This window comes from Cryptomeria japonica, chromosome 6 (assembly GCF_030272615.1).
Source record: "Cryptomeria japonica chromosome 6, Sugi_1.0, whole genome shotgun sequence".
Classification (NCBI taxonomy): domain Eukaryota; kingdom Viridiplantae; phylum Streptophyta; class Pinopsida; order Cupressales; family Cupressaceae; genus Cryptomeria; species Cryptomeria japonica.
The window spans coordinates 286,967,648-286,994,151 of NC_081410.1; the positions used below are offsets into that span (position 1 = coordinate 286,967,648).

At 37.2% G+C, this 26,504-nt stretch overlaps 1 protein-coding gene across 4 annotated transcripts in view; it reads right to left on the reverse strand.

The window, feature by feature from the left end:
* LOC131031948 (uncharacterized) overlaps window positions 1-26,504 on the reverse strand; it is a 297,244-nt gene that overhangs the window by 95,473 nt on the left and 175,267 nt on the right. For all 4 annotated transcript variants that reach the window (XR_009103347.2, XM_057962824.2, XM_057962817.2 and 1 more), the window contains exon 23: window positions 21,833-21,922. Coding sequence is in view for 3 of the 4 variants with exons in the window: in XM_057962824.2 (XP_057818807.2) it covers window positions 21,833-21,922 (90 nt within the window). In the remaining variant the exon portion in view is untranslated. The remainder of the gene's footprint in view (window positions 1-21,832; window positions 21,923-26,504) is intronic.

Below are 26,504 nucleotides of genomic sequence, written 5' to 3' on the forward strand. Positions count from 1 at the left end.
TGTCCATTCGCTTGGGGGTGGTATGGTGAAGAATACAAAATTGTGATCGCATAACTACCACAAAATGAAGTAAACTCATCAGAACAGAAACACATACCATTATCAACAGTGATCCTGATGGGTACTCCAAATCTCGTTATGATGTTATCTTCCATGAATTTTATTACCACCTTACTAGTAGCTTGCTTAATGGGGATCACTTCAACCCATTTAGTGAAATAATCGGTGGCAATCAAGATCCATCTGTGTCCTCCACTTGACATTACTGAGATTTCTCCTATAAAGTCTATACCCCATTGGCTCACATCTCCTTACCTAGTCATGGGAATCATTGAAAATGCTAGGCCAATAGTATCCTGATCTGAGTATTTTATGAGCAGTGGTCTTGGTTGAGAAATGTCCCCCACATACACCTGAATGCAACTCCTCCAGGACTTTATTAGATTGACATTCATCCAAGCAAAGCAATAACACTCCATCCCTATTTTTCCAATACAAATCCCCCTGTAGTATGACATATTTATATGCTCGTAATTTCAAGGTCCTTTTTTGGTTTTCATTCATCTCCTTGGAGCACTTCATGTGTTTCAGGTAGTATATTATGTTAGTATACCATGAGGTGTTTCCAAGCCTAAGAGAAGCATCCTCCCACTCCACATTATTCACTTGTACTGCTTCCAAATTCGGTTCTTCCATTAGCTTAGCTAGACCCTGTCCCTTGACTAACTTAGTGACTTGAATGTCTATGTTGAACTCTTGGATCTGGTTTATCCATCTACACCTCCTTCCAGTTACCTATGTTTGTCTGAAAATATCTTTCACTACTGCATTGGGAACATATGCCACCACTTCTGCACCAACTTAATATGGTCTGAAATTCTTCATAGCTTTGATTAGAGAATACGCCTGCTTCTCATTGATGTTGTACTTTAACTCGGCTTCCTGAAGTGACTTACCAAAGAAGGGCTATTCATTGCTCATGTCCCTCATCATTCTTTTGTAACATAACAACAGCAATATTATGAAAAGATGCAAGGGAATGGCTTACTAAAATCCTATGATTTAAAGACCGGTGTCTCATTGATCGCCCTTTTAATGGCTACAAATGCATCTATTGCTTCTGAAGTCCAATCGAGTTTTCCCCCTTCAAAACATTTTAGATATCGGTATAACAATCTCTGCAAAATTTGAAATGAACCTCTATGTTGGTTTAACATTATAGGTCTTGCCATACTAAGTTGAGGATAGCCTTATGGGTTGATAGGACCACACCCAAGAGAGCGATTAACAACTCCCCTTTCATGCTGGTATATGGGAAGGAAACAAGCCTCCCATCTTCCCTAGAGTTACCCTCTTTTGAACTAACACATCAACTAGAATTGACAGAGAATGATGCCATGACAGTAAAGCTAGCTGAGCTAATGGAGCTGAAAGAGTTTAGAAGTCAGGCTATGCATACGCTTGAGGCTCATCAAGAGCAGGTCAAAAGAAGTTTTAACAAAAAGGCTACTAATAGGGTCTTCAAAGAGGGAAATCTAGTTCTCAAGTGGGATGCAAACAGAGCCAAAACCAGATGACACTCCAAATTTGATGCTATCAGGGGTGGTCCATATGTCATCACTAGTTGCAAGGAGGCCAATGCATTTCATCTCTCAAGGCTTGATGGTGAAGTTCTCCCAATCCCAGTGAATGGGATTCATCTCAAGCCTTGCTTCTAAGGAGAGTCTTGATGACAATGTAAATATGAGATCAGAGATTGTTTTTCCTTTATAAGTGCTTTTGCACCTGCTGCATTCTCCTTAACAGAATGTATGCTCTAGTTTCCAGCTTCCCTCAAAGTGTTGGCACACACATGTTTTGGGTCCTTCAAGTGACTCAGTGCACAATGGATGCTTAAGGCTTCTGGATTTCATGGTTAGCAAGCAAGCATCCTGTAGAGGTAGCCGAAATGTTGTCTTTTTATGACATCCTTGGTCCATCAGTGAGAATCGATCAGAGATACGTTCCATTGACCAGTGCTGCTCAAGTTGATCAAGGACAAAACCAATGGAATCATGAAATATTAAGTGTGGTCTTGTCAGGAGGCAGAGTTCCTATTCTGACGTATTCCACACATCGCCCCATCGCAGATGGGGACCCCTTTTTTTGCTTTTTAGGGTTTTGTCCTAGCCCTGCAGTTTCAAAAGTCCATTTTCTTTGAGAGTTTTGAGTTAGAGTTTTGAAGTCATCCTGAGCCAAATAGAGGAACCATGCTAAGAATCACGTTTGAACGTTGTCAAAGTGCTTAGAAGGTCTGGAGGACGAAGATCGCAATTGCTTTAGGTCATTTCTGACAACTTTCTATTTTTAGGAATTTTCGCTTTTTTGAAAGTAGAACCTGGGTTTTGTCCCTCAGGTCATTTGGTCAGGTGCCCATATTGTCAAAATTAGAAAATCTTGTCTCTAACTATAAAAAGCGGGGCTTTATTTTTCTCGCTTTTTCCTTTAATTAGGGTTTTGATCTTCAGGCCAAATCATTACTGCCCATGTCTTCAGATTCGACAAATTTTGCCTCCAAGTACAAAAAGCAAATTTTACTTTTTCTGCTTTTTCCGGAATTAGGGTATTGATCCTCCAGCCATATTATTGCTACCCATGTTCTTAAAATTGAAAAATTTGGTCTTTAAGTATAAAAAGCATAGTGGAAACCCTAATTAGAGGTTTATTCCAAAAGATTAGCCATATGATCAATGCCCATGTCCTCATATTTGAAAAATTATGTCTTTAAGGATAAAAAGCAAAGTAAAACCCTAATTAGGGTTTTTGTTCCAAATGAACGTGGAAGGTCAAAAATGAACGTGGCAGGTCAAAAATGGACATGGCAAATCAGAGACGGATATGATAGTTTAAACAAGTGGGAAAAATGGTTGTCCAGATAAAATTTGCCCAAGGGAAGAATGACAGACATAGCCTGAAGTCTGCCTAAGCATACATGGCAGGAGACCTCTCAAGTCTGCCCAAGGAAAGAAGCAAAGTTGTCTGACACGTGCTAAACTCCTACCTTCAGTTAGCTAACTCATGGCGAGGGTCAAGCAAACTCCTACTTGTGGTTAAGGTCCAGCAAACGAAAATGGAATGACTTCTTCTAAGTCCGCCAAGGGAAGTAAAATTGGCACATGAATGATAAACTCCTACCTTTGGTCAACTAACACATGGCAAGAGTTAGTCAAACTCCTACTCGAGGTTAAGCTAGCAAGACTGAGTTGAAAAGGAAGAAATAAACTAAAGCAAACATGTCCAAGAAGATGTAAATTCCGCCTAGCAAAGGTTGACATGAACATGTCAAAGCATTGTCCAAGTCTGCTAAAGTTGAAGGAAGAAGGATTAAAGCAAATAAGGCAAAATGAATCCAAACTCCTCAAAGAAAGTATAAAAGTAAATTCGCTCAAATTATTAAAGCACAAGCAAGGTTGTCTAGACTTCATCAAGAAATAAAACAAAGTTGTCCAAGCTTCTTCCAAGTCTGCCTAGCTTCGAAGAGATTAAAGCTAAGATAAAGATGGCAAGATGCCTTCCAAGTCCGCCGTATCCAAGACAATTCCAAGTTAGCAATCAAACTTCAAATTCGCCAAGACATGTTGGAATTAAAGCAATATCCAAGGACACATTAAGTTCACCAAACACAAGGAAAGATGTCCAAGGATTGATAAACTCCGATCTGCAGTTAAAGAACATGGCAAGAATTAATTGAACTCTAATCTGCAATTAGGATTAAGGAGGAAGGAAAAACAAACAACGAATAAGACATAGCAAACGGGAAGATGGCAGATTAAAGGTGAATCCAGCCAGCAATAAAGCAAAGGATGTTTAGACTTGTATAAAATCCGCCCTCTCTAGCAAGACATGGCTAAGCAAGCCTAAAGTTTGCGAATAACACAAGGATAAATCAATACAAGAAAAAATGTCCAAGAGAACACGTGGAGTTCGCCTAGATGGAATAAAGCAAACATGTCTAATGCCACCCCAAGTTCGCCCATGGATGAAGAAAGCAAATCCTTGGAAAAGCACAAGATACAAGCAAACATGTCCAACAAGATGTAAACTTCGCCCTGTCCAAAGCTCTTCCAAGTCCACCATGGTGAAGATGAGATAAAGTGTGCCAAGGAATGAAAGAAAAGACAGCATAAACATGGAAGGATAAAGCCAAAGTCAACCATGACCAAGCAAGCCAAACATGCACATGATACTCGTCTAACATGCTTCTAAGTTCGACCAGCTTGAAAAGAACAATACAAGGATAAAAGCAATACAAAGCAAACATGTCTAATGTCATCTCAAAATCGCCCATGATTAATAAAGCAAAGCCCTAGGCAATAAAGACATAAGACGGAGTTGGAAGAAAATTATCCAAACCCTTGAAAGATTGACCAAACACAGACACAAATTGATTTATCCAAACATAAATGGAATATGTGAAGATGCCTGACAAGAGATGAAAATTAACCCATGGATCAAACATGAAGATAATCAATCTGCGATACCAAGAAAAGATAATTTTGACAAAATTTACACATGAAATCAAACAAGTTGGAAAATAAAGTTGACAAAAAGATATTTTTTAATTTTTTTCCAAGAATTAGAATTATTTTCGAAAGGAAAATGATTTCAACAAAAAAAATATTTTCAAAAATTCAAGAATTTTGGAAATTAAAAGTAAGTTCTAGAAGATTCCTTAGCTAAGGATGAAATTTTAACAGAGAAATAAAACTTTCCATTTTCGAAAGATTTATCCCATTGGAACACAAAAAAATTAGAAAAAATTAGAAAAAAAAAACAAAGAGGAAGCTTCCAAGTTTAAAAATCTTAAACTCTATATATTTTCAACCAAACACTTTCAAATTCATTATTCAAGTTGAGAATTTGGAGGGCAATTGAGAAGAATTTTCCTCTCAAATTTTATGAAAATTGATTTCTTGAAGAGAAATTTTGAATAAGTAAAATTCTTCCAAGTGTTGGAAGTCAAGAAATTAAGTGTTTTTTTCTGATTTTAAGACAAATTTTCAGAATTGAAGGTAAATTTCAGTCACAAATATCAATTTCTAAGACAATATCTCAAATTGACTGAATTTTTCTATTATCCTATCTTATTTCTCTCAAATTTTATCAATTTGTTCACTAAATTCTTCACTTTCAGTCTGCTTTTTCACATAAATTTAACCTTTTAATAGGCTGAAAGTGAAAATTCCAAGAAAAAGGATCAAAAATCAGAATTAAAACCTTAGAAATAATATTTTCATGTGTTTTGCAGGTTGATGACCACCAAAGGAGCACCTTCCAGGAAAGCACCAATGAAGTTTACCAGTAAAGGAGTACAGCCAGAATCCAAGATCAAATCTAAATGGAAGAATGTCACAGACACTGATCTTGGGCATGTGGACTTAGAAGAATTCAAAAAGAGAATGTACGGGCATGATGGATACCTACAGACACCCATTGCTTGCCGGATGACAAGAAATGGCATCGTCCAAGCAGTTGGATTTCCTCCGGCTAAGCAATGTGTTGAGCTAATAGTTGATTGTGTTATTCACTACAATGCACAATCAAGAGAGATCATTGCACCTGATGGAGGAGTTTTAGCTAATCTTTCAGAGTTAGCCATTCAAGAGACGTTTGGAATTCCAAACTACAATAAAAACTCCTACAAGACCAAAGAAGATACCCAAAGGATATACGATAACCAATCTGAACTCTATGCAACAAATATTAACGAGTCCTGGTTGGAAAAAAAAAGACCCCAGGGAAAAGTGCCAAAGTATCTATTGCATCCATACTTTAAAGAAGAATATGGTGATATCATGCTACTGCTGAATAGGGTAATGGGCAGTCCTCAGGGTGCACTATTTGAGAAATGGATGTACTACTTCATAGATGAAACTACCTCGAGAGTCAAAATGTTCAATTGGTCCTACATAATCAGCAACAATCTTCATGAACAGTTGATGAATTTGGAGAAGAGAAAGTCATTCTACATGAGCTCCTACATTATCTACTCATTGGCTAGAAATTTTATATATATCGGACTGATCTGCAGAGGCGTAGTTGGCAATGGCGAAAATAAATTAAGTTCTTATGACTGTTATCCTCAGCTACAACTCAAAGAGAAAACCCACTTCAAGCGAGTGAATGATGCATTCCTGATGTACATCACAATGACATTACAAGGAGGAACTCACAAAAGGTTATCTCCTGAAGCCAAAAGTTTAATCTGCAAGTATGGATCCTGGTTTATCCAGTTTCCAAAATTAACATACATAAGAGCTCAAGGGTTTGACAGTCGTCCTTATCGACTTCCGATCTATCCAACCAACAAGATGGTCCTACTTGAAGTTCTCAAACAACTTGAAACATATCCAAGGTTCAAAATAATAAGGCAGAAGGCAGCAATTACCTTTCCATCCTTTATTGGAAATATGGAGGAGCCTTGTCTGACATCACAAGCAACTGAAAGTGTTAGGTTGGAGATGCAATCGTATCCCTTTACATTCTACCGGTCCAGAGTTAACTATGATCCTCACAGCAATATTCGATTAGTGAATGCAGAAAGATTCAGACATAGAGTGGACATAGAGGATTTTTGGGCAAATGTTGCAGATGAATTTGATATCAAGAAAAAACTTTGTTCCAGACTACCAGTAAGCTTGATCAGAACAACTAAACCTTTCCTTCTACCGGATCAGTTGGAAGATAATGCAAAATATACTCAGCCTGGCTTTGATGAGCATGCACCTCTTTCTCCTATCAAATGGTTAGAACGAGAGCATGCAGACTTGACCACCTTGATGCGGCCAGTTATGAAATATTCTAGGTGGTGGGTTGATCAGCAATGTCATAGATTAAGATGGAGAAATATAATCTTGACTTATGACATGATGGGTGAAGCAAAAGGATATTCTTCAAATGTGGAAGCAACTCAAAGTGCCAGACCAATTGAGAGTGCTAAAAAGAAACAAAGGCTAGAACCATTTCGTTATGTCCCATCAGCAAACAAAAATGATATATTGGCCATTGACAAGTCATTGGCAGAGATGGAAATTCCTTCTCTAGTTCATGAAGAAAACGTAGAGTCAATCCATCTAGAAGATGAACAGTCTCCATCTCCCACTAGCACAAAAGTATTAGACTCGGACAATGAAATGGATGTTGAGGAGGATGAATTTCAAGAAGGAATGATTTCTGCCCTTCGGATATCATGTGTGAAAAAGGCAATCAAAAAGTGGAAGGCATTGAGCAACCCACTGTTCCTAATTGGTTGAAGGAAATATTGAAAGTGAAAACACAAGAAATAGAAATTCAAGAAGAGGATGATATGACAAATTTCTTGGCCAGATTAGAACAGGTTGCCACAAACAAGCCAGCCAGAAGGTTTTCCACCATCCATAGAGATGAAGCCGACTGTAGGATAGTGCAAATTGTTGTACCAAAAGTGGACAAGGCAAAGGGAGATATTGGTCCCCATGAATATTAAGTCATTGCAATCCCTTTAGGACCAACTACCAAGAACCAAGAAGCCGAAGACTTGGATAATTCAGTTGTGTTGGTGTCTGTTTTATCATCTACGAAACATTAGGATAGGATACCCGAAGGTATTCTATCCTCTCCTGAAAAATCACTACTAATTCCAAGGTCTATATGTGCGAACAAGCGACTTTAGAGGAATAGCTTCTTGGGTAGTGTATGCTGAAATTTTCAAGGGGGACTTACGTTTGACAAGTATTTTTGAACTGTTGGACTTAGATGGATTTAGCAATTTAGGCTCTTCTTTTTTGGGGGGGGATTTTCTGGGATTTAGACTTTCAAAAGAAAGGGAAAAAGAGATAGGGTTTAGGAAGGCTAATCTAATCCTACGAATTTCGGAGACGGTATCAACTGGGTGCTTTCGAGAAACCAAACCTTGCTTCGCCACACTAGGGACAACTACATAAGGCCGATGCAATCTTCAATGGGTTGTGCTTATGATCGAGATGTTGGATGCACAGGGGATCGGCTCAGACTAACTTTGCACGGTAGAATTGAAATCATCCATTTACCAAAAGTATGAGCGGAAATACACCATCAATTGACACTTATCAAATCCTTCATTCAAATTAACAACAATGAAAGCAAATCTAAATTAATTCTAAATTTCTAACTAAGTGTTGAGGCAATTGAAACGATGCAAATCATTCAAATAATAGAGATTACAAAGCAGCGCACATGCAATATATTATCTAGAAATGACCTTAAGCAACAATACATCAAAAACCTCACCCTTTTCAAATGAGAGGAGGCAACCTTATATAGTTTTTCAAAAATAAATGAATGGCCGAGATCAAACGGTGATCAAGGGCCAAGATTGAAAGTCCTAAACCCTAATTAGGGTTTCCCGAAATACTATCAGTTCAAGCAAATGAAAGAGTGACAATTGGCGTAGCCGCTAATTTTACTGAGGTGAGTGGCCACTTTCCTCTTTCAGAGATTCAACGTATCTAGACACAATGAGCTTGACCTCCTCCATGGTTACACTTGGCAAACTGCCAATCTGGAAGTCGATGAGGTCCACATCGTCGGCGCATGTGGCAAGGATGCCTTCCCACTCCACTGCTTGGGTGAGGAAGTTGTCATCGATGGAGAGGAAGTTTGCAATCTTCGAAAGATTGCCTTTGTTAATCATCCCTGAATCTCGAAAGAAGCTTGCCTGAATCCTGCCTCTCAAGTTTTCTAATTGTAAATGCTTCTCCCTTAGGCTTTCCTTCTTCCAGATCTCTGACGCCACACGGAATACCTTGCCCAGGATCTCTCTAACACTTGCCTCTGTCTCAAAACACTTGGTCTCGGATTTCTTCAGAACCTCAATCCGAGTGACCAGAGCATAGTACCACGTGCCAAAGTCGTACTTGTCTCCTGTTTGTATGATGCCTGCATCCACTAAGCTCCTCTTTGACATGCCTCGGATAACCTTCAGGTGAGGAAGTATTTCATTCTGAATTTCATCCACTTCTTCCAAATTGGATGCTAGATCCTGTATACGATCAATCAACAAAGAAGTTGCCTCATGTGTCGATACTAAGTTTTCTACCAGGGTGTCAACATGTACCAAAGCGTCTGAAATCCACTCCTTCTCTTGAGTGTACGATCCCTTCATATCATCATAGTCCTTCATTGATCCCTGTTGAAGAGGCTGTGGTGGAGTAGCCGAGACTTCATGGTTGAGCGGGCTGGTAAGATGGAGAACATACTTCTTCCACTGTTGGTTCTCTTCTTCCACTTTCTTCCTCTTTTCCTTTTCATGAGCCAGCCTCGTCTTTAGAACGTTGCAGGAGTCATCAAAATATTGGATCTCTTGGTCCTGGGAGGGCTTACCCATCTCTATGATGGCATTGTCCCTAGTCTTCCCTTCTTTGGGCACTGCTATCTGGACTGTCTTGAATCCGGCACTGTCTCTCTGAATCAGGGAAAACTTCCTGGCTGGTTTGGGCGGTTTAGCTATAGCGGGTTCATTCACCTTCTCTAGGAATGCTGTGGTGACCTCCTCGGTTGAGTGGGCCTCCTTGCGAACCTTGGCCTTTATCCTTGCTCTCAACCAATCCGGAATGGTTGATTGTTCTACAGTATTCCAATCAAACTCATCATCTGCCTCTCCTGGGTTCGCTGGTACGCCATCCAAGAAGATTGTAGGGGCCTCAATCTGCCCCCTGTCTGGAGTTCGGAAGACCTTCTCTCCCACTTCCTCAACTGGCTGGGAAAGCACTCTTACTTCATCATCAGTCACACAGATGTTCATCTCTTGCTCCCCAGTTGTACTCTGATCAAGCGCAATGGAAGCAGCACTTAGGATGGAGTGACTTTCGCTGGATTCTCTTCTCTCACCTACAACCCTTTTCCCTATGACCTTTGTGGAGCTTCCACCCAACTCCTTCCTCTTTCTAGACCCAACACTTTCTGGATTCCGAGCATCACCAACGGAGGTACAAGGATTGACGGACAGAGTATCATCTACTCCCATTAATTCATAAGTTAAAGCCACACCTTTGGCCTTCAACTGTTTTGTCTTTTCAGATGCCCACCACCTTGAGTACTCAACCACCGACCTCATGAGGTCTGCTAGATCTGATTTTTCTCCCTATGTCCAATCTATCAAGACTAAGGGTTCATTCTTCATCTTCTCAAAACCTGGCTGCTGAAGTTCTAGGCTTTCTTCTACCTGATCGGCAACTTTGAATACTTCCATTGCTCTCACCATACTCAACGGAATTCTTGACCAGAACCTCTTCCGGATCTCGAAACTATCGGCTGCATTAGCCCAGTAGTCTTCTAGATCCAGTCTGTGCTCAAACGTTGTCCCTTCAATCTTCTTTATCCTATGGAATGGATCGAAATCTTTTCTTGCCTTGTATTGATAGAAGGGATACCAGGCCAATTCTTTCTCAGCGGTGGCTGCAGCCTGTGATGATGGACTTGTTTCCAGCCCATTACCAATTGTAAGTGAGGAAGTCCCTGCCTTCTTCTGCTTATCCCTTTGAATCACTATATACTCCTCTAATTGTCTCACAACCTCGAGCAACACCACTCGGTTAGTAGGGTAAGCTGGAAGCTTGTATGGAGGCCCAGAGAATCCCTAAATTCGGAGGTAAGTGAACTTTGGATATTGGATGTACCAACACCCGAACAGACCGATGAAGTCCATAGACTCTTGAGAGAGCCTCTGGTGCAGGCCACCTTGAAGGGTCCGGGTAATGTGCATCAAGAAGGTATCATTCACCCTTTTGAAATGGAACTTCTCCTCCATGTGGAGCTGGGGATAGCAATCATATACTGGAAATTGGTTCTCCTTGTTCCCAACTTCTCCTCTACAAGTGAGACCTTTGTACCTGTAGGTCCTGACTAAAGAATAGAACAAGTAAGAACTCATGAAGAAAGTCCTATTCGCCTCCAGATTCCTTAGCTGGTTGTCTAGGTTGTGGCTGATTATACGGGCCCAGTCTATCATTTTTACTCCATTGATTATTTCATTAATGAAATAATACATCCAGGGTTCGAATGGAGCTCCCTGAGGATTTCCTATTATTCTATTGAGCAGGACAATCATGTCCCCAATGTCCTCCTTGAAGTATGCTCGCACTAGGCTCTTCCTCCGGAGTTTGGAGGCGCCCTTCCTCGGCTTGTCTAACCAGGAATGGTTAACTATGGCATCATATTCCTCCAGGTGGTCGTGGTACAGACTATCAGCTTCGTCCTTTGTCATATATACTGCGTTGTGGTACTCAGGGATCCTGAAGGCCTCTCTGATGGCCTCATCGCTGACATTCGCCAACACTCTTCCATCAAGTGCAACAATATCCTTATTGATGGGGTTGTAGTGTTTGGCACATTAAACTACTAGTTCATTGCACTGCATGGTGGGGAGGAAGCCGGCAGCATGCACGATACCACTCTTCATCATTTTTCGCGCAATGGTGGTAGGCACAAGGTTGTCCAGACCAAACATTCGCTTCTTAAACTCCCTCAGATTGATGTATCCGAGGTTGGTGTCGCTGATGTTCTTCCACTTTGAAGTCATCCTCGATTCTGGAGGAGCATCTTTGTCTACCTGGAATTTCATAATGTATAAGGCCTGCAAACAAACAATGGAAATTTTAAAGTTAGAAAAAGATTTGCAAAGTTTTGAAAATAATGGGGCTGCAAAATGGCTAAGTGTTGGAAAATTTTCCGCTTTTTATTCTCATACTTAGCCATAAAAATCAAATTTTCACCTTAAAACCCTCAGTCTTAAGGTTGGTTGTGGTTACCACCAAGTGTGAAAACATTCAAAAAAAATCATACTTAGCCAAAAAAAATGATTTTCTTCTTCCAAAATTTTTTGAAAAAAATCATTTATTAAATTCTGGAAAATATTCAGAAAATTCACAATTTTAATTGCACCTCTGACTTGGATAGGAGTAAGGCTAGACTTTTCTCCAAAATATTCAGAAAATTCAGAAAAGTTGCCTTTCTCCATAAATCTGTAAACCTTCTGCCAAAAAATATTATCCCACTTCCAGCAATATCTAGAATTTTCTCCAGATGATCTTCAAACTGACATACTTTACTAAGCTCTCCTTAGTAATTTTGAACTTCTTGGTGTAATAATGAAGTTGATAATGAAGTATTTGTAGACAAGGTTAAGCAAAACCCCTAAAATCATCCAACTCATACTTCTAATTCTAAAAAAAAACTTTCCATTTTAATTTAAGTTTGAAGAAATTCATCAATCCTCCAAAATATTTCCTTTCAAAAAAAAAACTTTCCATTTTGAATTAAGTTTGAAGATATTCATCAATTCTCCAATATTCCCTTTCGAAAAAACTTTCCATTTTGAATTAATATCTCAATAATTTTCCAATATTCCTTCAATATTCTTTTCCTCAAAATAAAAACTTTCTACTTTGGATTTATTTTGAAGATATTCAATAATCCCTAGATATTTTCTTCATTTTGGATTTAATTTTAAAATCTCCGTGGATTTTGTGACATCATGTTGACTTTGTTTGACCTTCCATGTGTAGGTTGATTTTTCGAATTTTATCTCCATCTTCTTCAAATTTTGGCAGACTTTGGATACCTCTCCAAGGTATGGCGGACTTTGGTGACCTCTCTCCCACCTTGGGCGGACTTTAGTGACCTCTCCTCAAGACCCTCCTAGCCTATGGCGGACTTTAGGCATCTCTCCTAGTCTATGGCGGACTTTGGAGGTTGCTCCCAACACTTGGCAAGCTTGGGCGGACTTTGTTGTTAGCTCCCACATGACCTCTCTAGGGTGTGGCGGACTTTAGGCAAGGCTCCTCTTGCTTGACTTAGCATCTTGGGCAGACTTCTAGCAAGGTTTCCACATGACTATGGCGGACTTTGGTGTCTTCTCCATCTTGGGCGGACTTCTAGTGCTTCTCCTGACTGGGCGGACTTTGATCACTCCTCCTCCTTAGCCTCCCAACCTTGGGCGGACTTTGAAGAGTGCTCCCACATGGCCTCCAAATGCATGGCATACTTTAGCTAAGGCACCTTAATGGCCTCCATCATTGATGTTATTTGGCTAAGGCATTGGGGCGGACTTTAGCCTTTGCTCCAACATGGCCTCCTTCAAACTCATGGCGGACTTTGGTGAGAGCTCCTTCATGGCCCCCCTGAGGTGTGGCGGACTTTAAGGATAGCTTCTCCATCACTTGGGCGGACTTTAGCCTTCCCTCCTCTTGCTTGGGCGGACTTTGGAAGGCTCTCCACATTGACCTCTTAGACCTTGGCGGACTTTAGAGTGAGGACCTTCATGGCCCTTTTACCCTTGGCAGACTTCAGAGTGTGCTCCCATGTGACCTCCCCAAACATGGTGGACTTCAGGGTGAGCACCCACACAGCCCCCTAAGGCATGGCGGACATCAGGCAAGGCTCCTTCATGGCCTCTCTTCCATCGTGGTGGGGTTTGAACCTGCAAAAATACTTCAAAAACCCTTGTTAGCCAGACTTAGAATAATTTTCAGAGAAATTTCAAAATTTCACAGTTTAGTCTAATTTAATCAGATTAACTTGAAATTTGAAATCCATGCCTAGGTGGATCATCCAAAGTAGCAAAAAGCCTAAAATCTAGGGATTTAGCTTTTTAAGTCGAAACTTGGAATTTTCGAGTTCCGGTCGAAGCTGGTCAGTGGTGCAAGTGTAAACCCTAGGTTTGCACCCCGAAAAAGCAAAAAGCCTAAAATCTAGGGATTTAGCTTTTTTAGGTCAAAACTTGGAATTTTCGAGTTCCGGTCAAAGCTGGTCAGTGGTGCAAGTGTAAACCCTAGGTTTGCACCTCGAAAAAGCAAAAAGCCTAAAATCTAGGGATTTAGCTTTTTTAGGTCAAAACTTGGAATTTTCGAGTTCTGGTCGAAGCTGGTCAGTGGTACAAGTGTAAACCTTAGGTTTGCATCCCGAAAAAGAAAAAATCCTAAAATCTAGGGATTCAACTTTTTTAGGTCAAAACTTGGAATTTTCGAGTTTCGGTCGAAGCTGGTCAATGGTACAAGTGTAAACCCTAGGTTTGCACCCCGAAAAAGCAAAAAGCAAACGTCCCTAAAAAATAGGAAAAACTTTCTAAAAATAGCCATACCGGGGATCGGGCTGAAAATGCCAAAAACAAAACTTCCTAAAAAATAGGAAAAAGCAAAAAAAGCAAACTTTCTAAAAATAGAAAGTTGTCCAAATTCGTCCAAATCGATTGCGATCTTCGTCCTTTGGCCTTTCTAAGCACTCTGGTGGTGTTCACACTTCGGAATCACATAACTTGCAAAAACTAAATTTCAACCGTCAGGGCCTAAAATGCTCTGAACTGGACAAGGCTTGGTGAAACTGCAGCAAAAGGTCACAGGACGCTAACAAAACCCTAGAAAGCAGGAAAATCAGAGGGTCCCCACTAGCAATGGGGCGATGTGTGGAAAAAGGTCACAACAAGTTGCTTCCATGAAGGCAAGAGTAGACAAAGAAGTAGAAAAGAAGAAGGAATATAAAAAAGAAGCTGAACGCCTGAGAGAATACATTCAGCACTTGACCAAGCCACTTAACCAAGCCAATCCAGAGGCTCCTCCGCAAGAAACAGTCAAAAGTTCTAACAACGAAGTAGTAACAGCCAGAGAGACCAAGTCATGGATGGAAAGCACAAGTAAAGAGGCAGCCACAATTTTGGAAAGGTTAGCATTAACATATGGACAAACCTCCTAGTTACTCTCCAGGATTGCATCCATGGCAAAAGCATCAGCTAATCTCCAGGATATTCAAGACACAATCATTCTATGCCTTAGAGAATTGAAAGGAGTTTTGAAGCAAGAACTAATTGATGGAAATGTAATAGAAACAAGAGATGCATATGACTTCAGCAGTTGGCACTGGACATCGGTTGCACGCAGTGAAGTCTTGGAGAAAGTGAAGGCAGATACTAACACAGCAGAAGAGCAGATAAAAGAAATTCAAGACAACGTTTAACTTGTAGCTACTTGAAAAAGAAACTATCCAAGAAAAGGATATGAAGTCAGAAAATCTAAAAGCCAAGACACAGAAAATCTTCTCCACCGAACCAGTCTTGAGGTAGAATTTGTTTAACGCATCGAACCTCTTGTCAATCAGAGATGCTTTCCAAAAACAGGAATTAGATTGGGAAATCACGTTTGTTGTATGTGCAGATGACTTGGAAGGATTAGAATTCAAAGTCAGTATGTGCCACATGTCACAATGGAGGAGGTTGATCAGATTGTGTCCAAGTTCATTGAAAATTCTGCCTCTCAACGGGAGAAGGGGGTGCAATCCTAAAAGATAGCACCTTGGGCCACTTGTCTTACATGCACTGGATATTTTTATTTTGAGAAACTCTAATTAGGGTTAGGTTGTCTTGATCTTGACTGTTGATCTTAGATTTATCTCGGCCATTCATTTGTTTTCAAAAACTCTATATAAACTCATTCTCTCATTTCATTTCAATGTAAAGAGATTTATGAAATTGTTGCGTAGAGCAACTTGGATAATAAAAACTTCATTATCAATACTGTTTTGAAGTCTTATTTGTTATCAATTGGTTGCATGGTTGCATATTTTCTTCAACACTTAGAATAAATTTGCTTAAGTAATTTGCTTTGTAGTTGTTAGATTAATAAAGGATTGATAGTTTAAATTGGTGAAATTTTGTTCATGCTTTGGTTGGATGGATGATTTTCATTCAATGTGTAAAGTTAGTTTGAGCTTTTGATGTGGATACTTAACTTCTACTTCGAGTAATATCGTTCAATTGTTGGTATTATTCATAAGTGTGAAAATCTTAAGCGCAATCCTAGAATATTGCACCCGCTTTGCGTATTTGTCCAAGTGTGGCGAAACAAAGTGTCGTTACCAGTTTCACATAGTCTTTTCTATCTCTTGAGTTCATACGAATAGCTTAAAAGTAGTTGGAATCCCTAAACTCTTACCCTTTTTATCCTTTTTTGAAATCCCAAATCAGAAAATCCAAAAACAAAGAGCAGTTATTGATAAATTTGCCTAAGTCTAGCTTGTGGATGATACCAATTGTCAAGCGTAAGTCCCCCTTGTCTTTCAACACACACTACCCAAGAAGCTATCCACATAAAGTCACTCGTTCGAACATATAGACCTTGGAGTCACCTTGTGGTCTTTCTCGCAATCTTGGCACAAGTACTAATTTTATTCATGAGAGGATAGAGTATCCTTTGATATTTTACTCTAATCTTCGGTATATGATAAAACGTACACCAACAGTTCCCAAGCCTTTTCCTCCTCAAACCCAAAACCTCGAAATTCCCAATTCCCAAGCCTTTTCCTCCTTGAACTCGGAATCACAAAATTCCCAATTTCCAAGCCTTTTCCTCCTTGAACCCTAAATCCTAAAATTCCTAATTCCAAAGCCTTTTCCTCCTTAAATCTAGAATCCCAAAATTCCCAATTCCAAGCCTTTTCCTTCTTGAACCCGAAATTCCCTGTTTCCAACCCTTTTGCTTCTTGAACCTGGAATCTCAAAATTCCCAATTTCCAAACCTTTTCCTTCTTGAACCCAAAATCCCAGAAATCTCAATTTCCAAGCCCTTTCCTTGTTGAACCCGGAATTCCTGGTTTCTAAGCCTTCTACTTCTTGAACCCAAAATCTCGAAATTCCCGATTTTCAAGCCGTTTCCTTCTTGAACCCAGATTCTCGGAACTCCCAGTTTCCAAGCCTTTTCCTTCTTGAATTTGAAATCCCGAAATCCCGAAATTCCAGATTTCCAAGAATTTTCCTTCTTGAACTCGGAATTCTCAGTTTCCAAGCCTTTTCCATCTTCAACCTGGAATCCCAAAATTCCCAATTTCCAAGCCTTTTCCTTCTTGAACCCAGAATCCCAGAACTTTGGGGTTCCCGACTCCTCTCCCCTTGCAGCAAGGTGCGACGTCTGATTTCCAATGACTTGCGACACTTCCAGATGACGTGATCAACTCTCAAGGCTCTTACTGCTCCACCAACCCCTGTGACTTATCTACTTTCACTCACAGAGCTACAGGGGCACATTTAACGCGTTTTGAAGGATTGTCATCAAGTGGAGTCCAAGGCCATGCTTATTCATGGTTACTTGATGGTCTTCATGTCAAGTCTGCACGCTCTGACTTTGGAATGTCAGGCAATCCACCTTCTAGAAGCACTTTTCTTCTTGGGATTGCCTTGTCAGGGTATCATCAGGTTGCTTGCACGCACACCTTGTCAAGTCTATGCACTTCCTTGCCTTCCTTGACCATTCGTCTCTCCTCTGTGACCAGTTTGCTATATATAGGTTGTTAAGCCTCATTGTAAACATTTCTCTCCCCGCTAGCTTGAGCTACTCTCTGCTCTTTCACTTCTTTTGAAGATTTGTATATTTTCTTGCATTTCTACAACTGTAAGTTTGGCCACTAGCTTGAGAATGAATTGAAATTATCGTTCTTGCCTCTCTTCAACTTATGCGTGTTGTGTATGTTTCCTTACCTTCATTACAAGTGTATGTTTTGTGGCTTTATCTTATGTATATGCTATGTTGTTTCTGAATGTGACTTATGGGAAACCTTCTCCCCTTTAACATTCAGCAAATTCTAACCTCCATAGATGCGTTTGGGGTCATTCATGCAACTAAAGTTTGTGCATCTCCAGGGTATTTCAATTGATTCTTTTTGTCATTTTGGGGTGAAGAGAGGAATATTTCTTGTTTTGGTGCATCACCTCCTTTCATTTTAGCATTTCCTTCTTCCCTTTTTTCTCTGCAAGTTGTTAGAATAAGTTTAGAATTGGAATTTGGAGTATTGAGTTGGTTCAACACCTATACCTGGATTAAGAAGGAAGTCGGCCTTCTTCGGAGATTCAACCCCTTTGCATCAAGGTACCACACTTCGGGGTTGTTTCCATGTTTCACAAGGTTGTTGAGTTGATGACTCAACAAGGGTGCAAACTTTTGTGACAACAATATCTCATATTGGCAAAGCACTATCCACTTTGAGTATCTGAATCAGACCTTTAGGTAAACGAAGTATCACTATTCCATGTAAGTGTTGTAATTTTTATTCGGTGAAAATTGAAAAACAAAAATCTAGGGTGGTTATTACATTTAAATTTGTAATATATATGCATTAAATTGAATAAGTGGTATCGGTTGGCTTACTACCTAGTGTTTTTCTTTTACTTGCTACATTTCAGTTAATTGTAATCCTAAGCACCGTATGCTCTCACCTTGCCCATTCCAAGATCTAGGTGATTATATAGTAGAAAGAATCACCTGTAAGTAATGTCCCTATTTTTCCTGTGATCACTCAGTTGCATAGTTTTGCCTGTTAGCCATCTCCGCAGGCAATTACAGAGGCTAGGGGATGATTGGCTTTACTAAGAGGAGTCTATAGTTGGTCAATTTTTGGGCTTGGCGAGCTTAAGTTACATAGACTTTATAATAATTCAATATAAAGTTACTTTTTCTATAATTAGAAAAATTATAAAGTAACTTTATTAAAAAGGAGATTAATAAAAGTTAATGATGAATTATAAAATCGCCCCTTCACACATTTCCCTAGAAGTTATAACTTAAAGGTTATAACTTAATAATATGGCCACTTTTAATGAGGAATTAGACCCTCAATGGGTCAAACCACTTAGGGGAAGTTATTTTTTAGTAAAAAGAAACATTTTAACATGTTTTTTGATGCAAAAAGTACAACCCTGACCCCAAATTCGAAATAGGGTTTGAGGAATTTTAAAAGACATTGGGGGCAGCATTTTATTTATTATTCATTGGATATTTGACAATTTCTTCCCTGGAGAGCTCTGTAGCAGCAAACTTGATTGGAGTTTCAGGTTGAGAATGAAAACTCTCACCCTTATTCAGTGTGTGGACGAAAACCCATTCACCTTTGCATTGAAGGAATCCTCTTTCACGGTATTTGGGACCAATATTTGGAGGAAAATCCATACTTCCAGCAAGAATAAATCATCTACAGAACATTTGAGCAAATTGGAACAGATTGGGAACATTTTCCAGCAGTTATATCATTCCCAGGCTGGCCATATCATTCCCAGGCTGGCCATACCCTCTTTGCTTCTCCTGTGAAGCCAATAAAATAAATTAGGGGGTTTTGATTCAGAAATTTGTGTGTATATTCATTGTTGGCAGCAAATAAAGACAGATCAGTGGTTCTTTCAGGGAAATTTTAACACATTTGGGCTACATCAACATTTTAGTGGGGAAAAAGGGTCAATTCTTGAGGTTTCTCCTGGCAAGAATTTGGAATAAGCACCTGATCTGCTATTTCTTCCTTAAATTGTATTTGATAATTATATATAAGGAGAATAAAACACATTAGAACAATTTGCAGCACCTGGAGGCTCCTGTATTGCTTTGTGCACCACATCCAGCATCAAAATAAGCTCATCCAGGCAGGGCGTTGGACACCTGGTAGGCCAGTTTTGGCTCTAGTTGTCTTAAATAGCCATTCTCTTGAATTTAAAATTTGCTGCAATAAAATCTGAGTTCTGAAATTTTAGTTCAGTCAATTGTTTCTTTTATGTATTGCATTTTTTTGGCAAATTTTCATTGGCATAAGCAAGCAAAACCCCAAAAACGAAAAAAAAACATTAAAATTCACTTCAAATCAATAAAACAAATCACTGGTCAAAGATTTGAAAGCAAACAAAAAAACTTCGAACTGGATCAGATTCTCAGTTGGCATCTTTCACTGTATCTCATTTCCTATTGCAGTATTTAAAAAAAAATCTAGCGTGGTTATTACAATTTACATGAGATGCATTACAACATAGCAAACTAACAAGTACACTATTGAAACAAGCTGATATAATATTTTGATAAGGTTAGACAGTTGTAAGAACACAAATTAGCCTGAAAAATGCATAATAGGAATAGAATATCATTCCTTAACAACTAAACACATAACTAACTGAAATATACCTCTTGTAAATGATAAAAGGTGTTGATGCAAGGCTGATAACACTCTAATATTTTTGCCAAATTGTCAAATCGGGTTTGATACAAACTGAAACACACTGCAAACACCACTATATGCTAGGAAAAGCTAGGTTGATGTGCTAGTAGCCCAAAGGAGAAGGTGACCTCTCGGCTGAGTGTAGGAGGTAGTTAAGGGAAATGGAGCCACTACTAGTGATAGGCCAAGGAAAACTAAGCCTCCATGACAAGTTTTTGCAGGAGACCGACATCCCAACAACACTACTCTTCTATAAATAGCACTCAAAGCTTTTTGTAAAACTCTTTTAATTTAATCTTTGACTATGATGAATATTTCAAAAAAACTTTACAAATCAAAAGAATAATTTTAAAAACTTTACACAATTTGTATCTACACCTAGATTACAACCTTGTCAGCAAAGATAAATAGATTTTGCCTTTTCTTACGATTTGCAAAAACCAAACCAATGTATAGTTGATCCATAGATTTTTACACCTTCTGAATGCAATGGTGCTATCTGTTTAGCAAAAAACTATCTCGAAAAACAAGTCATTCACAAAGGCAAAAAAGATGGATGCAACCAAAAATTCAAAAAAATCACTTTCCATTTCCAAATTGAACAAAATAAAAAGTCAAATCTTAGATCCTCAATTTTCTAGATAGGATAGTTGACTAGAATTTATCCTAGCAATCACCAACATGAATCTTTCAACTCAAAGATCTCAATGAAACCCTTACTCTTCAATGGAAATGAACAAGGAACAAATCTAAATAGTGCTCTCGTACCATGTAAGAGTTAGTGGGAATTCAATCACATGAGCCAAGATCTACTGTGAGAGGATACAGCTAACAAAAGCTATATGTAGCTAAATAAATGATGTGGAATGCAAATAACACTTATTAATATAGGGAATATGGAAAAAATACAGTAAAATGTATTGCTTGCAAATAGATTGCTTGTGTATACTTATTACCAACATAGCAGAGAAAAAGTTGTCATAAGTGTAATGACTAATCATGGCAGTCACAGTGGGATATGACTAAGTAACACATGGGTCAAATCCTGAAAAATTAAAGATTTTATGATAAACTTGTGAATGAATTGTAGACCCTTGACAAATGTTGATTGATAACAGCAGATGACCTTATTAATAATTTATTCAAGTGTGCACAATGGTTTTGGATTTTTTAATGTTCTATTACATAACACGATTGGCCAGTTGATCAGCTTTAGGTGCATTGCGTATCGGTTCAACAATTGAGCTATTATCTTCAGCAAAAATCTAAGATTTTGTATTTATTTTTCCATCTCCTTTCATAGATTAACTTTGATCAATTCCAAAACTATATTCATCAAATGGAGCTGCAAAGCCATCCATACAAGAATTGTTATCCCTAGAAAATGAAAACAATTTACCTCTTCTAACTCACTCTCTTTGATTGGCTTTTATATACTCTTATTTTAAGATTAAAAAATGAGACCAGGGATATTACCAAGGAATAATGGAACTTGCCTATAATTCTTGAAAAATTATTTTCAGATACACAAATACAAAGATCATGTAACTACGCTCCACACACTAGAATCTATTGATATTTAGGAGAGAAGAAATATATTTCCAATTACCATTCAATTTTCACACCACTACAAACCTAGAACCTTAGTCAACAAACAAAAAGCATAAAAAAAACAAAGTCAATTAAAAGTTGAGGTAGCTAAACAGAAGATGCGCATTAATTTATAACAGTTTACTGCACCTTAAAATGAATACACTTTTACAATTCTATACAACAGATGTTCTATGCTTATTTCAAGCAGTTATGATGGAAACAGAACCCTAACCTTACTGATAAGTTGCTGCTGAGACAACCTTAACATTTGGACTTCTTCATCAAGATTGCAGAGTTCCATTTTCTTTTTTATGCTTCCCAGCTGCAAAGCTCAACCAGTATTACAATGAAATAAAATTATCCAAATAGTCCAATAGATATAAATGGTTGCAAGTAAATGACTCAAATAAAGTGATTAACCTGTAGGTGCTGATGAATGCAAACATCACCACACATTCAAAGCAAAAACCTTGAAAACAAAGAATCAACTGCAATATGTGCTTTTTATAATAATCAGATTGAGAAACATCAATACGTGGGCTTAAGATCCTTCAGTTATTGAAATACCTAATTTTATATTACAAAGAAATCAAAGCAATCCCTCCTCTCTGTGTACTACTATCGAGCAGCTGGGGGATGCTTACAAAAGTTCTGCTCCAGCACATTCATAAAACAAAATTGTATTAGAAACATTTCTCAGCTATTTTTTGTGTGAGTTTCAACTTGGGAAAGATATTGACATAAATTATTGATGTTCCCTTAGGTCCACCAAAATAACTTTCCTAAAATGGGCAAAATATTTCAAATGTGTTTAGGCTAACCTATAGGTATATCTTAACAGTTTCTCATGGGCTCACCATAACTGCTTGTAGGTTGAAAATAGTTCAGACCCTAAAAGCATATATATATCACCAATGTGCCCAAGAACTGACCAATAGAAATGCAATCAAACATGACATAAAGGCTGACTCAAAGACCCTTTTCAAAAGCATGGTAGGGAGTGCTAAAAACCTGACCCAATAAACATTCCCCAAATGAGTACAAATTGTATACAGAAGAAAACACTCAATATAGTGTATATTTTATATTATTCACATTGTAACAAAAACTGTAAAAAGACAATTTAGAAAGATACTTCTGACCTTAAAACAAAGTTCAATTGACACTCAAATCATTTATCTGCTTGCAGAATGAAATGATAGCTGAAAGACACTACTACATAGCATAAGAAATCCATTTGCGAACATCAAACATGAATAGAATATACCTGGAACACATAAATAATTAATTCATGATTCATATTTGTAACCACCACAGACAAACAATATACACAGACTCCATGCATTGACAATGAAAGACAGACAGCTATACACAAAAGGACCCTTCTGTTGTTGCTTTCCCATTGACAACGCAAGGCAGACATCTATGCACAAAAAAGCCCTCTATTGTTTCTTTTCCATCGATAATGTAAGGCACGCACCAATGTGCAAAATTGCACTTCTATGATTGTTCTCCATTACTGAGTCAGTCATGTTGCCTGATGATAATAAATGGGCTTCTTGGTCATTTGTGAATGAATATTATTGATGTTTTTATCAAGCAAATGTTACTCATTCCTACCTAATGTGAATATTCTTAATTTGAACGTGGAAGATGAATTGTCATCTTCTTCAAGAACTTCTCCAAGTTTTAACTCAACCTGACCAATTCATTGCATTTGTTATTTTCATTCAAATTTCATCAAAAAAAATAAGCCTCTGTTGCAAGGTTGAATCATAACACTATTATTATTTTTACTCTTATGTGTTTTTGATTTCTACATTAGTGTACCTGTGCTTTTACTTGTCACTAAAAATTGTGCCATAGAAGGCTCTTAGGGAGAGAGGAAATGATATTAGACTTTGCTTATAAATTTTATTGCTTGATTTTATTTTGACAGATAGACAATCCCAATTGGAGATTAAAAAAAGAATGTCTAACTTATTAGTAATGGCTTGAAATAAAGTTAAGATTGTTCATACAAACAATTGTGGAAATTCTATCGGAAAGGTTGAATATTTAGAAAACCCTAAGCCCTCATTAAAGCAAGCCTTGCTAGCAAAGGAGATATGCTTATCTTTCAAGGGCTGTGTTTTGTTGTAATTGATGATCATGGAAGCAAACAGAATTACACAAAGGAAGAGCAAGGGCACCAAGCCATGGATAAAAAAAAATTAAGTACCTCCCATTTCCAACAAACATGGTTATTTTTCCTACTAAGGAGATGAAATTTGTTGTTCAAAGCTGTTAATGCATAATAGCTTCTGCAAGATAAGACATCTCTAACCATTGCAATTGACCTCCTTAATTCTGTTATTGTTTATTCTTCTTTGCTATGCTTTCCGATTTGAATATGATAATCGGGTTTTAACAGATGATTGTCAAATTATAAATATTGTCACTGTTATTAGCAATTGTTAACACTGCACATATATGATAAGCATTGATCTATATGCTATCGGGCTAATAAACCCGATAGCATATTAATGGTGATTCATTTTATGAATCGACATTAATATGTTATCAGGGTATTAACCCGATAACATATAATGTTATGTTATAAAACCCGCAATGTAATGGTATCAGGTAAACATAAAATTAAACCTCGCTTTGTTATCAAACACCGATTCATTATCGGGCTGCATAATTAATGATAATTGCTAAATGCCAAATAATAACCGATATCGGGCATGAAGAGGCACCAATCAATAAGTGCCTTGATCGGTCATGCCTCGACATCTATTGATCGATTGCCTAAACATATAAAGGCCGATAAGAATCATTTGGAGAAGACATAGAAAACGATAAATGATCTCTCTCCTTCAGCCTGCATTATAAATCAGAATTATTAGACATTGAATTTAGAAATAATAATCACATAGCATTATTAGTAATATAACTTGTTCTTCAATTGAAATTGAATAAACTTTACAAAGGCTAAAAGGATAGGTTACAAAGTGTTAGCATCTTTCCTGTTTTCCTTGATCAAGATGCGTAGAAAAGGAGTCAAAGGAGTGAAGGAACGAAGGACCAAAACTGTTAAAAATGGCAGTAGATTTGCAAACTCATGTTTCCACAAAACTGATTGAACTAATTTAAAAGGATCCACTCATCAGGAGCAGCAATGACAAATGAGTTTCAAATGATAGTAGTGGTTTCAACCTAAGTCACCAAGTTCGAACTCGTATTCGTGTTCGGTAACAATAAAATTCGGAAGAAGTTCAGCAAGGGAAAAAATTCGGAAAACCAATTCGACATTAAATTCAATTAATATATAATATAAATTTAATATTTTATATAATAATAATTAGAAATCTAAAAAATATACTTTAAAATATTAAATTTCAATGTATAACATTAATATATTAAAGAAGATAAAAACAAAATAAAACAATATTAATACTTTTTAATATATTAAATTTTATAAAAAAAATTACATTCCAATATGCAAAATTAAAAAAATATTAAGTTTTATAAAAACTAGAAAATAGGGGCCCTCTCTTAAGTACGTTTTAATATATTAAATTTTATAAACAGTATTAGTACATTTTAATATATTAAAATTTATAAAAAATATTAATTCCTACTTACATGTTTTATTTAGTGAACGGGAATAATAAAATCAACGACTTCACGTTTTATTCAGAATGGCTTTTATTGTATGAATGGGAATACAAAATCGACGCTTAATGGAAAGCCCTACTTGGAATTGTGGCTGATCAGGAATCGCTCCCCTAGGTTTCAAGTATTTGCATCATTAAACAAATTGCAGGCCCTTTTCCGTGCAAACTTAGGGCAAATTTAAACGAATTTTTAAGATTTTCATGAAGTTCGCCAAAGTTTGAATTTCATCCTTGAAATTCGGCGAATGCGGTGACATAGGTTTCAACCATAAAGTTCAAGATGAGATCAAGGGAGATAAACTCATCTGAGTCATCCAAAGGTTCCATGCTTCTTTGAAATCAGATTTATTGTTTCTAATGGAATGTGAAGGAACTGAAACTATATCCCCAATGTCATTGTCTAGATCTAATTCACAAAAGAAAGGTACTATACTAATTATGCAAATGACATCGACAAGTAACTCAACTGTTTGGGCCTTATTTGAAACTGAAAAAAAGTGCACTAGAAACTATATGTGGATTGTGTAAACATGATTTGTAATTAATTTGACAAACAAAAGTCATTTGATAATAAGTATATGTAGGTAATAATAATATATTATACGTTGCTTGATGATCAATTACAAGATTGGGATCAACCAAAGGTTGGGCCATCCAACAAGTGATAATACAAACTGTTTGATTAAAAGGTGAAAAATACTTTATACTATATACCAATGAAGCATTAATCGTTTGGGGAATTAATCGGCAAACCAGAAGTATAAGATTTTTTGAAAAAATCGGATTTACAAAAAAACGTTAAAAATTGAAGAAAAACAATCAAAAACTATTTTTTTAAATAACATTGTTAAAGAACTAAGTTTAAACGTTTTTTATTATATATATTATATATAATTTATTTATTTTATACAATCTAAATATATAATTTATATAATGATATTGATATTTATTATTTTTAAATATATTTATATCAATAAAATAATATACATATAAATAAAAAATAATATTAAAAATATATAAACATATAGTATAATGAAATAATATTTAATATATAAAGAAAAATAAAAAAATATGACATATTATATAAATTAAAAAATGTAAAATATATTTATTACGACACAAATGTAAAATTTTATTTATATATTTACATTAATAAAATGAAATAATAATTATTATTTTTAATTATATTTATATATTTATTCTAACTGTTTTGAAAATCAGTTTATTCTCTATAATCAATAC